At 33.4% G+C, this 13,117-nt stretch overlaps 1 protein-coding gene across 2 annotated transcripts; it reads right to left on the bottom strand.

Moving 5' to 3' along the window:
* Nucleotides 1–4: 4 nt before the first annotated feature.
* LOC119556929 (1-acyl-sn-glycerol-3-phosphate acyltransferase alpha) lies at nt 5–9,634 on the bottom strand. 2 transcript variants are annotated; one of them, XM_037869419.1, is made up of 4 exons: nt 9,454–9,634; nt 7,320–7,775; nt 2,503–2,636; nt 5–2,276 (listed from the first exon to the last, which is right to left on the bottom strand). In XM_037869419.1, the coding sequence occupies exons 2-4, from the start codon at nt 7,499–7,501 to the stop codon at nt 1,591–1,593; spliced, it is 1,002 nt and encodes a 333-aa protein (XP_037725347.1). In that variant the 5' UTR covers nt 7,502–7,775; nt 9,454–9,634; the 3' UTR covers nt 5–1,590. The 2 variants fall into 2 exon arrangements, with proteins under 2 accessions (XP_037725347.1, XP_037725348.1); XM_037869420.1 differs by lacking the exon at nt 9,454–9,634 and adding an exon at nt 8,671–8,748.
* Nucleotides 9,635–13,117: the final 3,483 nt, after the last annotated feature.

Raw genomic sequence — 13,117 nt, 5'->3', positions numbered from 1 at the left:
CAAGTTTTTAGTTTTTGGTTTTTTTATTTTTGCTGTTTTTTGGTATGTGTTGCCTAAGAAGAAGATAAAGTCGAGGGTCGCAATTTCGTTGTTGCCGCTTCTAATACTCATTTTGGTGCCTGACTTAGCCAATCTAATTGGATGTGAGTTTTTTTTTGCGTGGCCTGTAGCCGGAAACATTTTGTGTTCGAATACACTTTTTCTTAAATACTAAGATAAGTCGAAATATTATGTCAGTGCGGAAATCTACAAAATGATGCACATGTTAACTTGACAAGAGAGTTTCGATAAACAAAGCTGAATAGTGTTCGAAAAAGTGTGTGCGATGTATGAAATAATAGACCTATTTGGGCTTTGACCATTTCAGGAAAATCAATACCTATAAATTGCAAGTCATTAATAATAAAGTTAAAACTTTCTGCAAATCTTTTAGTTAGTAACTAGATTTTAGATAACATTTTTAAAATGAAATTCAATTTAAAAACTAGGCATTTCTCAATTACTTTGGTATTTGCTCTTTTATCTTATTCAATTAAGATTGTTGTGAATACTTTAAGTTAATCTAATGTTTACATTTTAGTATCATTTTATTTTTGACTTCAAATGAAATTAATTTAATTAAGGGGCTACGAAGGGCTCAACAAAAATCGATTTTTTTTAATTAGTTAAAGTTGTCTAGATTACACTCCCAAAACTTCAACTTGATCGGATCAATAGGAGATAGACCTTAAAACGTAACGCATTTCAATTGCGTTTTTCTCGTAATCACAACTTAAAAGCCGGTGGACACAATAACTCAAAAAGTTATGAACCTTTTTCCGATTTTTTTTACGTATTTAGCACCTCAAAAGCTAGGGCTTGAACAAAAAATTGTTATATACATAAATTAATTATTGCTAATTTTTAAAATTTAAAAATTTTTAAAATCGAAAATTCGTATTTTTTTGTAAAATATTGCTCAAAAATACAAACTATATTTTGTTCCCCAAATTCTTCATTCAAGCAGTAGATTTTGAGATACACTAACATAGAAAATTAACATTTGAATTATCTGATGATCCTGTCACTATTTATCATGTCCACCAAATGCATACATTTTTTATATAGTCTCCAAAAAAATTGTCATAGTAAAATTAAAATTTTGTCTTTTTAAATGACCTAAAATTTACCAAATAATGTAAACTTACAATATCATTTGAAATATTAAAAAAAAATCATGAAGTGCTTGCTTTTGGGCCGAAAACCCTATGTAACCCCTTAAGGTATAAATACTGCTGAACAGTTTTAAACTCCTTTTGGAGTATAAAAAATAGTTTACGGAATACTTTACTTCTATACAAACTGTCTTTAAATTAGAATTTACAACAAAATAGGACACTATCAGTTACTAGCTTTAAAATAAATAACAAAACGTTAGACATCAAATGGTGAGATAACATAAATACTGTAGGTGTACGACAATGAAAAACATATAGAAGTTTTAACGAAATAGAAAATCCCAAATAGGCCAATGCGGCTCTCCAGCTACGCCAATGAGAAGTGTGTATTATTTGGTTATGAGTGAGTGTGTGGATTATATTGCCACATCGCCTAAAGCGTCTTGAGCAGGCTGGCCTTTGCAGCACCGGTTCCATAGCCCGCCGGCTGACCGTATCCAGAACTATTACTGGCCACGGCTGCGGCGGCGGCCACCGCGGCATCCGCCACGGGTGTTCCAGCGGATCCCGCTGAGCCCACAGTGGCTGCCAAATGGGAAATGGGAACGCCGCCCTTCTTCAGCGGCTTGTACCGCTGCAACGCCTCCGCTGACGTCAGCTTAAATGTTTCACTCATTTGGGAGCGAACCCGCTCCATCAGCACATCGATGTCGTCCTTGGTCAGACCCTCGGTGCTAACCGGCGGCAGTGTGGTGATCACAATGCGACCCGCATTCAGGATCTTCTTCTTGTCATTGAGGAATGTACAGTATGAGGAGAAGACCACCGGCAGGATGGGTATCTGCTGATCGATGGCCATGTGAAAGGCGCCCTTCTTGAACGGATGCAGTTCGCCCGTGTTGCGACGCGTTCCCTCTGGGAAAACCCACAGTTTGATGCGCTGCTTCTTAATGCGCCGATTCACATCGTTTAGCGTCTCACGGGCCTTCTCGCCGCGCACACGATCGATGAAGATCAGGCCAGCCAACCAGGCGGCCAGGCCAAAGGGCCAGGCGTAGAAGAGCTCCCGCTTGGCCACCACCGTACATTTGTTCATCACATGCCAGATGTTGAACATGCCTGCGAATATATCAAGAAAGCTCCATTTAGTTACGAATATATAAATGCCATTAAAAGGATAGAATCGTTAAGTGAAATATTTAAAGACTGTACATTTTAACAATATTGTTGTTGATCCAACAGATCATCATATTTTTGCAAACTATACTTTGAATTTAGATTTAATAATGGATGCTTCATTAAAATATGTCTAATATTTCAACTCGTGCCGAACCCAGATGATTACCCAGTACGTCCAGCGAGCTCTGATGGTTGGCCACAATGATGCAGGCCTGGTCCTTGGCCAAATGCTCCTTGCCACGCAGCTCCCAGCGCAGGCCGATCAACGTCGAAACGCGGTGGCACCAGGTGCTCGCCCATCTGCAAGGAAAAATATCGGAACATGTATTAGAATAACTATATTATGGAATATTATTTATAAAGTTAAAATTAATATCTACGGTGATTCTGAAATCACCACGTGATTGCGAATCAAGCTTCGCCCTTGTTTCAATATGGAAACATTTAGTGAATCATTTGGAATTTAGGTATTCAAATATTATTAATTAGGTAAAAATGAATGTCTACAACAATATTTGTATCATCTATTTAATATAAAAACATTCCTTTAAGCTATTGGTCGCCTTCTTATAAGCCCATCATTAAAATGGTCATGAATTCACCTGGAAGTCATTTGTATTTAGGTATTCCGGTATTATTAATTAAGTTAAATATAATAACTACAATAAACCTTAAATTACCAGGGGTTCGCAAATCAAATATATGCCCTGCAATATTTAATATGAAAAACATTTCATCAACCCACTTTTCGACTTACTATAGGTATTTAAGCAAAAAGGCCCATATAATCATCTGAAAACCATTTAAAATTTAGGTTTTCAGGTATTATTTATTAGGTAAAATGGAATATCCACAATGATCCTAAAATCCCCAGATGATTGCGAATCAAGCATATGCCGTGAAGTATTCAATAAGGTAACATTTTGAAAACCATTTTACTACCTCCTATAAGTCTGTCACCAAAAAGGTCTATGAAATCATCTGAAAACCTTATGAAATTTAGGTATTCAGTTATTATGAATTAAGTAAAATAAATATGTACAACAATATCAAATATTGAATATGAAAACATAACATCAAACCATTTTACGACTTCCCAAAAGTCTGTCACCAAAATGGACATGAATTCAGCTAGAAGTCATATGGAATTTAAGTATTCACGTATTATTAGTTAAAAATACTATCTACAATAATCCTGAAATCATCAGGGGTTTTCGAATCAAGTATTTGCCGTGAAATATCTAATATGGAAACATTCCATCAAATCTTTTTACGACCACCTATAAGTCTGTCCCCAAAAAAAGGTCTATGAAATCATCTGAAAATCTTATGAATTCCATAGATTTCTACCATACGTCACCCACTATTTATAAAGCCATTCAAAATTTCCCACACCAATTACAGGTCGCTAATGAATTGAACCCTAAAACAAAGCCAATTGTGAATCCAATATCATTCAATCAAGCTGACAGCCAACGAGGCGTAGCTCTGATTTCTCGCTGATCCCCATCCACGATGATACCCATCCATCCATCCGTACCACATGGACTAATCGGCAGAGTCATGACACGTAATTACTGTTCGGGAGCTATGTATAAATGATACCCCAGAGAGCAGGAGGGCTTACCGTGTGTGTGCTCACAGGGAATTCTGGTTGAATTTGCACCTTTGTATGACAACGGATCGATAAACTGCATTAAATAGTTAAAGGCATAATTGATTTAGGTGAGTGGTATACACATGTGCGACTACTAGACAAATAATAAGCCACCCCTGCATATCAAATATTCATTGTTGTCTAATGCAAATGGTTATTTGAGTCGAGGGAAATGGTTGAGGTGGCTGGAAAAACGACTAGCAAGTGCAGTAACCACAAACTGAAAAAAAACCGCATAGGGGACAAAGAAATCGGTTCGCTCTGGTTTTTCCATTAGCGTGCAACAGCTCCCTTGCTCCCCAGTTGCCTTTCCCCATATTCCGTGTACATTGTACAACCACCTGGAAACTCAAGCACCCAACAACCCAATTTAATTCCCCTGGAAAACTTCATCCTTGGCCTTACACCTAGGCGATAGCCGCAGTTAAATTTACAAACAAAAATCACTAGGAACAACAATCACGTATATGCGTACGTTAAGACTATACGATACCCATTAAACTTATTTAAATATTATAATACCCTTACTGGTAGAGTAAAAGGATATATGGTAACAGTATGTAACAGATAGAAGCAAGCGTTTCCGACCCTATAAAGTATACATATTCTTAATCAGGATCACTAGCCGAGTGGATCTGTCCGTCTGCCTGTCCGTATGTCTGTCCGTCCGTATAAAAGCTGAGATCTCGGAAACTATAAAAGCTAGCAAGCTGGGATTAGGCATGCAGATTCTAGAGATTCCTGCGCAGCGTACGTTTATTTTAGTAGGGTGACACGCCCACTCATTTGTAAAGAAATTTTTTCAGCGTCATTTGAAATTGATTTTATTGATCAATACCTATCTACACACATTCCAATTATCAAAAAAATCGCAATATTATTAAAAAATATATAAATTTCAATGTTAATAAGTGAAAAAGGGCTTGCATGATCAGTAGCAAAGCTAATATCCGCTAGGTGGCGCTGTTCGCTAAGCGCTGGGCCAAAAGAAAAACCCTTGAATTTTCTGTAAAAGTTGGTTCTCTCTTCTCTTCTTTTTAAATGGGTTAATTACTTACCATTTTTTTAAACATTATTGGTATAAGTTCCCAAGAGGTCTGATTTAATCGTTTATTATTCCCAAGTGATTTCATTCAATGGGAAATCAGTTCGCTTGGCTAGCAACAAAAGAGGAAACACCATGGGCCACAGGGGTGCAATAAAGACCTTATCGCGCTTGGCAAAGTGGTAAGAAAATCGTCACAAACTCAATTTCCGATACCGGAATTGGTAACAAGACCACCATAAACCTAAAATTGTCGAACAATAAATCTATATCTTTGAAATAATAAAAGTGGCTCATACAGTTTATGGAAAAAACGTACTATTCCCAGGAATCATAAAAACTCATAGGTGGTTCTCGAGCTTTGGAAGTTAGACTTTCAAGATACTTTCATTTTAAATTTCATCTCAATTTAGATATAAATATTCCTACATTTTAGAAAGGTTACTATATATATTTTGGATATTATATTTTGATCAAATTTATAATATTTACATGTATCCAAGCCCCTATTTATAATTTCAAATGTTAACAGTTTTCTTTTTTTGTTAAAATGGAATGTTGATATTGTTTTTAAATTGTAACAAATTATATCAAAATATATATATACAATGTAATGGGGTATTCAGATGATTGGTACATAAAGCCAACTTCTACCAATTCAGAAAAACATGTACCCTTGTTTTCAGAGTGCACAATATATCGTAAATATTCTCAAAAGGGGCATAGCCCTTCGGCCAATCTGGGGCCTTGACGGACAGTTGGCCAGGATTGCATTGTGGGCACCTGCAGTCGAGTCACACCCCCGCAGTTGGGGCCTTGTTAATATTGATAGCCAATTAAAGTTGAATGTGTCATTGACGCAGTCGCCTTGGGACCTCAAGGGAGCCCTTCCTTGAGGACAGGTGATTCGAAAACGCAACCGTCATCGCGGTCTTCAATGGCATGTCATTTGTTTGATTCTAAATGAAGTTGCTGATATTGTAATTACTCTATCTGGCTGTCAGGCCAATGCAATGCGTATTCTACCCTCAACTTGAGGGGCCCGTTTGAATGCCTAAAGTAAATTAACAAGTCTTGCCGGACGACCATTAAGGAAATTGAATCATTAAATGGATTGAATTGCACATGGAATGTGGGCATGGCAAATATCATATAAGGTAAACAGTTTTTTGGTAAAATTAACTAATAGACTGCAACTGATTTAATGTAAGTATATTAAATAAGTTCAAAGGGTTATAAGGCTTAAAAAAATTACTTCATTAACTTATTAGTATAAAGGTGAATGACTTTCAGAAATAGATTACCTAAGGTTAAAAGCGCACGCTTGAAAAAGTATAATTTGCAGGTAATTAACTTTATATCACCTAAGGTTGGGTTCACAATTATTATTATTACTATGAATATATTTGATATGTTAGGTGAAATAGCGGCTTCTTTTAACGTAATAAAGCAAACATTGTTATTATAATTATTATGAAGCTTGACTTCAGAAATGCACAAGTAGTTGAGTAATAATAGTAATATAGAAATCCAAAAGATACTTAAAATAACAACTTAACGATATTGACTCTATGGCAAACCCCTCTAACAATGTTATTTTCTAGCACATTGTTAAATGTTTCCGTATTTTGTACTAAAGTTTGGGGTTATTATCATACACTCGAGATCTTTATTGACACAGATGTCTTACTAGAATAATTTACTGACAGAATTCTTTCAGTTCAAAATACCATGTTATATTAATTCATTTATTTTTGGATGCGAAAATCTCTATTGTTCACTGTATGTTGGAACCATATGTTAGAGAACATATGTTAAAAATTAACCTAACAAATAGCCGTCCAAAATCAAAAACTTTATATAAAAAACTTTTATACAAAATTTTTGGTTTTGGACGACTTTGTGGTGGGTTAAATACTAGTCCTAAAGATCGTTCTTAACTATATACTGTCTGAAACAAATACAATGTAACACCATGTTTTATTACAATGATGGAACTATACGTTAGAGAACATATGTTAAAAATTAAATAACGGTTTTGTTAAAAGATCGTTACTAACTATATCCTATATCAAATTTGTTAAAAGATCATTCCTAACTATATCCTATCTCAAATAAATACAATGTAACATCATTTTTTATTGGACTTTGTAATCTCTATTATTCACTGTATATTGGAACTGTACGTTAGAGAACATAATTACGGTTTTGTTAAAAGATCATTCCTAACTATATCCTATATCATAAATACAATATTTTAATCTATTATTGGGGTACTCACAACAGATTTCGGACATCGCAGGGTCGGGTGAGGAAGGCCGGGATGAGGACGATCGAGTTGAAGGACACGATGCCGTAGTACATCAGGAATTTGAAGTAGTATCGGAATATGTGATTGGTCTCGTAGAGAAAAGGCAGCATCAGCAGCAGGAAAAGTCCCAGCAGCTCGAAAAACGAACTCATTGTGATCCCTAGATTGCGATGCTGCTGATATTTTGTTTCTTGATTTTGTTACCGATTCAGTTTAGTGGTTCCGATTCAGATCCGGATCGTGCTGGAATCAATCTGCAGATTTTTCCTCCCCGTCTTTCCACTTCACTTCACTCCCTCCACTCGATTTCCTCCCCTATATTGTATCTTTATGTTCCCCGTACTCTGGCTTTCCTTTAGTTAAGGCAGATTGCAGTCTTTTAGGTGTGAATTGTGTGTGGGTATGTCGGTTGTTCCTGTCGTTGTGCTGCAAAAGAGAAGATATATTGATCAATCATACTATAGTACAGTCACTTGGATCTTTTCGTTTCGATAGGAATTTAAAATTAAAAAAAGAGCGTTAAATAAAATTACAAATTATATAGATTGAGAATTAAAAGGGAATAAATTTATTTTTTTATAAAAAGCTACCTTAATATTTTTTTTATTAAATATATATATTTTATATATTTATTATTGACAATAATTCCGAATATTTACATAAATTGTATCCAAAGGTCAGAAAAGTCCTTAAGGTTCTTTTGAAACTATACTACTAATAATCTTTAGTTTAACTACATAAGTACGCTTAGGTTTTAAAGGGTTAATTTATACAGTTTTACAAGCACCTCTTTTCAGTTATGGTTCAAGTTAATAAAGTGATAAGTGGTGATAAAGAGGGGCAACAGGGAGATCGGGCGATTGGAGTATGTTGCACTTGCACGCCATACCCCTATTCCTTCTACTTCTTTTATTGCTCTTTCTTTTATTCAAGCATTTACATGACAATTATGAGAATGCAACGAACCACAACAAACACATTTGCAGTACAAATAATAGTAATAGGAAAATAAAATACAAGTTATTATTATTATCTGTACTTTTGTAAACTAACGAATTTAAAAAAAGTTAATAATAAATACATTAATAATAATAATAAAAATAATTAACTAAAATGGTGCTTATCATATTAGTCCATAGGTTGCTTGCAAACTATTTTTGTTTATCTTTTTAAAAAAGGTAAATATTGCTATTATTTTGAACGCAGCTGTATGTACAGCAGCCCAGAAGAGAGGGAAAAAATCAATTTAAATATGCGCCCAGCGGCGAAAAGCGAAACAAAACAAAAGGGGGAAAAGCGAAGGAAAGGGAATTTACCTTACCATATGTGTTTTTGTATGGGTTTTATAGATACAATGCGATACTTTCAATTGATCAGCTATTGAATTTCGATTTGAATGCTGCAAATAGGCGGCTAGATAAAATATTTACTATGCGGGAAATTGTCAATTCTACGTGCCCATCTTCTGTATTTAGTTTTCTCTATCTTTTCTTATTAACACGCTTAACCCTTGATTGACATTTTTGTTTTAGAATATTTAAGGTATGAAGATTTTTCCATTTAAATCTAAAAGTACTTTTAAAAAACAATAGAAAACTTACAGTATTTTATCAAAAATTAGTACATGAATTGGTTGTGTGAAAACTAAGATAAAATTGGCATTTTAAAAAAATGTAACAAATTAAATGTCTCATGGATATTAATAAATAACAATTTTATATTTTCCTTTTTGGAAAATTAAAACCTTTTGGTCAAACATATGGGACACTGCAAAGTGGGTCCATCTAGGGTTAATATTCTTATTTCTTTTACATCTGGCACAAAACAAAATAAGCAAAAACAAGAACGGTAAATAGAGGGTTGCGCGCAGAGAGCGGGCAAAAGAGAGAGAGCGTGTGGCAGACACGCCAAGGATAATAGCACCAAAAAAAAAATAAGTAAACCACTGCACACACACACGAAATTAACATAAATAAATACAATTTTCGTCTGCATCTTTCGTTGTGGGCAAATCTTTACAATTAAATTAAACAATTTTAATATAATACAATTTGCGGCAGCGCGGAATTTACTAGCACACAAACTACAACCAAGAAGAGCTCACTTTTTATTCGTTTTTTTGTTGTTTGCTGTTGTTGTAGATTTTAATAAAAGGGATTACGTTTTATTTATTTCTATTAATTTCTTCTTTTTTACTGCCTTTTGTTGTTGCGGGCGGCGACGACACAACGCCGACGTCGACGGCGACGTATGGCGAGAATTTCCGTTACCGGCGTTCGCGCGACTTTGGGATAGAGGTGCAGAAACATCGATGGAAACGTCGATGCATCGATATTTTTCGTATTTGCCAAGAAATCGATATTTTGACTATCGATGTTTCTAGGGCCATCACTGTTAACTGTAATTTGATACCAAGCTTGTTGCGCCTTGGAAGACCACCTTCAAAATGTTTTAAACCAAATGGCTCGAGAACAGTCCACAGCAATCCAATCCAACTGATTCTTCGAGCTATTTTACAATGCTGCAATTAAAGTTAAAGGCAAAAACCAATCATATTGCTAAGGTAGCATGTAAAAAGCACAAATGAGCGCGAAACTTGTGATCCCTTACATATTTGGAGGGTAAATATATAAATTGCGTAGTATGATTATTTTGAAAATAAATTATTCTAATTTGAACAGTGTTCAAAAAACATAGAGCCTTACAAGGAGCTGGCAAATTTTTTTTTTTGCATTCCTGCCACGTCCTGCGAGTCCGAACGAGCTTTTAGCAATGCGGGGCAAATAATTGCGGATCGCCGTACCCGCTTGAAGTCGGCGATCATAGATCAGCTAATGTTAATAAATAAGAATTACAAAAGCCTTAAAAAGTAATCCCATTATACGTAAGATGATCTCAATTGACTGAATTTTTACTTTGTTTTTTGTTTTTTTTTTTATTTCTTAAATAAATAAATGGTTCGTTTTTTATTTTAAATACAAATTCCATTGAGATTCTTAAATTATATTTAATAATATAAAATACTTATGGCAAACATCGATGAAACATCGATATCTGCAAGCATCGATGTTTCTGCACCTCTACTTAGAGAGCATCTAAGAACCTGGACGAGGTTAATCGATAGGCGGAGATATATCGATAGTGAAAGGGGTGTGTGTCCGCAGTGCAGAGGTACCCTAATTGGTTTGTGTCCACGCTGGGGCCAAAGTAACCACAACTGAAATTAAACTGCGAAAAAAAAGAATAGTAAAAAACCAAGGCAAGTTTAAAAATAAATTAAAGTGAACTAAACTAATTTAACTGTCACAAACCGAACAAGTTAAGTATTAATTACCGAAATATATATATTTTTTAAATAAAATTATCGAAACCCAAAAAAAAGTAATGCAAAAAATATACATTTATTGGTTTTTGACATGGTCTATATAGATATATTATATATATTTATATATATATAAATATAAGAACACATACTTAATTTTCAAAAAATAAACTTTTAAGGGTTTTAAATGGAGTGTGACATTAATGATATTTTTCAACAAACAAATTTTAATTTTAAGACCTTATTGAAATTTTTTGTATGAAAAATTACATTCCAGTCATATTCTATTTGAAATGTTAAGAGGAATTACATTCTTAAACCTTTAAAATGTATAAAATTAATACAATACCTCGTAATAAATAAAAACGATTTTTGTTAAACAAATTATTTTAAATTTTAAAAAATTAGAAATTAAAAATTTGAGAAAGAAAAAGTTTTTAAATATAAAACTTAAAACGCATAACAAAAATAGAGATATTAAAAAAAAATACTTCCTTTCTCGCTTTTTTTTTTATTTTAAACTTTAAATTTCCATACGTTTTTAAGGTTTAAAATATATTTTCTGCTAACATACCCATAAGAAGTTTCGTGTTTATATGTATTTTTGGTTAATATTAGGACCCCCTAATATATGTAATATTAAAAAAAATATATATATGAAGAAAATTTAAGGAAACTATAAGTAACCACATTGGGTAAACCCTTAATTTACTTCTGTTGCAATACACAAGTTGAAGTAAAATGTGAAAACAATGCCACGATTCTTCCCAGTCACTTCCTCTTCCTGGGAGCCAAGGAAGCAGAAACAAACTGAATGCTCAAATACTTGGCAAACTTGCTGACAGCCAAGCGAGATATGATTTAGATGCGATTTTTTGCACTTGGCAACCGATGCAATTGCGAAATCCCAGCCTTTGGCCTGCGGAAAACGTGTGTTGTGGTGGCGGGGAATCGTTTTTATTTTTATAAAGACAGTCTTGAAACAAAGCAAAAACAAAAATATTTTTGTTTACATTTGATTTCCTTATCTCTGAACGATCCGTGTGGTGGGGCTGACGACTAGAAAGTCGGGCAGGTGGACAAGTCGACGGATCATGGACGCAGAACCACAATAAGCAATTGCAAATGTGGAAAATATTGAAAAGAATCAGCTTCCGACAAACACTCTTATTTATTTCAAGTAAAAAAAAATAAAAACAAATTTTTTAACTTCTGAGAGCAGCACCTTTGGTTAGTCCATTAATTTTTTTGGCCATTATTGTTCTTAAAAAATAGTCAAAACTTAATATAAAACATTTATTAGCCCAGTATTAAATAACAAATATCATATTTTCACTTACATTAGTACACATATTGTATTAACTAACAAAAAGTTGTATATTTTGAAAATTATAGAAAATAAACTTAGTTCTTATTAAGGATAGTAAAATATTTAAACCTGGGACCGATAATATCATTATTTGTGGGTTTATTTAAATAAAAAACTAATATAATTTGACATGATTAGGTCAAAAATAAGTGGCTTTTAACTCCCGTTCATATGAGGGGTACAAATCAAGTTTGAAACATAACGTACCACAATGTGTAAAAATATGTAAAATAGGAAAAAGATGAAAACAATGGCTTTTTTGGGACCATGATAATAGTTATAATCAAACCTAACGATTTTTTAGTAAAGATTTTCGATGCATTTAAATTAAAAATACATCGAAAATGTATCAGAATGTATATAATACCAAATAATATCTACCATGTAGATTCTACATACAAGGGTGGTCAAAAGTATTTTCACAAAAAAAAAGTTAAATATATTCATAATTTGAACTTACATCTTGTTAACTTTGGCATCAATGGAAAGGTAATTTAAATGCCGTTTGAATGATACAATACATTTCCTAACACATTCAGTATTTATTGAAAAGGACGAATTTGTGTGAAAATGTCCTTTTTGAACTTTTTTCCTCGACTTGAAAACTTAAATTTTTTGATGCAAAAAGTTTCTTCAAACAAAAATAATAGTAACTGCAAAAAGAATTTTTCAAAAATCATTTTGCTTATATTTTTTATGATTTTTTAAAGGTGACACTGTCGGAAAAAATTTGTATGAAAAAGAGAAAAATATGGCTAAAATGCATGTTTCTAAGCATTTTCAAAAAATCATAAAAAATATAAGCAAAATGATTTTTGAAAAATTCTTTTTGCAGTTACTATTATTTTTGTTTAAAGAAACTTTTTGCATCAACAAATTTAAGTTTTCAAGTCGAGGAAAAAAGTTCAAAAAGGACATTTTCACACAAATTCGTCCTTTTCAATAAGTACTGAATGTGTTAGGAAATGTATTGTATCATTCAAACGGCATTTAAATTACCTTTCCATTGATGCCAAAGTTAACAAGATGTAAGTTCAAATTATGAATATATTTAACTTTTTTTTTGTGAAAATACTT

The sequence above is a fragment of the Drosophila subpulchrella genome, chromosome X (genome assembly GCF_014743375.2).
Source record: "Drosophila subpulchrella strain 33 F10 #4 breed RU33 chromosome X, RU_Dsub_v1.1 Primary Assembly, whole genome shotgun sequence".
Lineage (NCBI taxonomy): Eukaryota > Metazoa > Arthropoda > Insecta > Diptera > Drosophilidae > Drosophila > Drosophila subpulchrella.
This window is presented reverse-complemented; position numbering and strand designations above follow the sequence as displayed.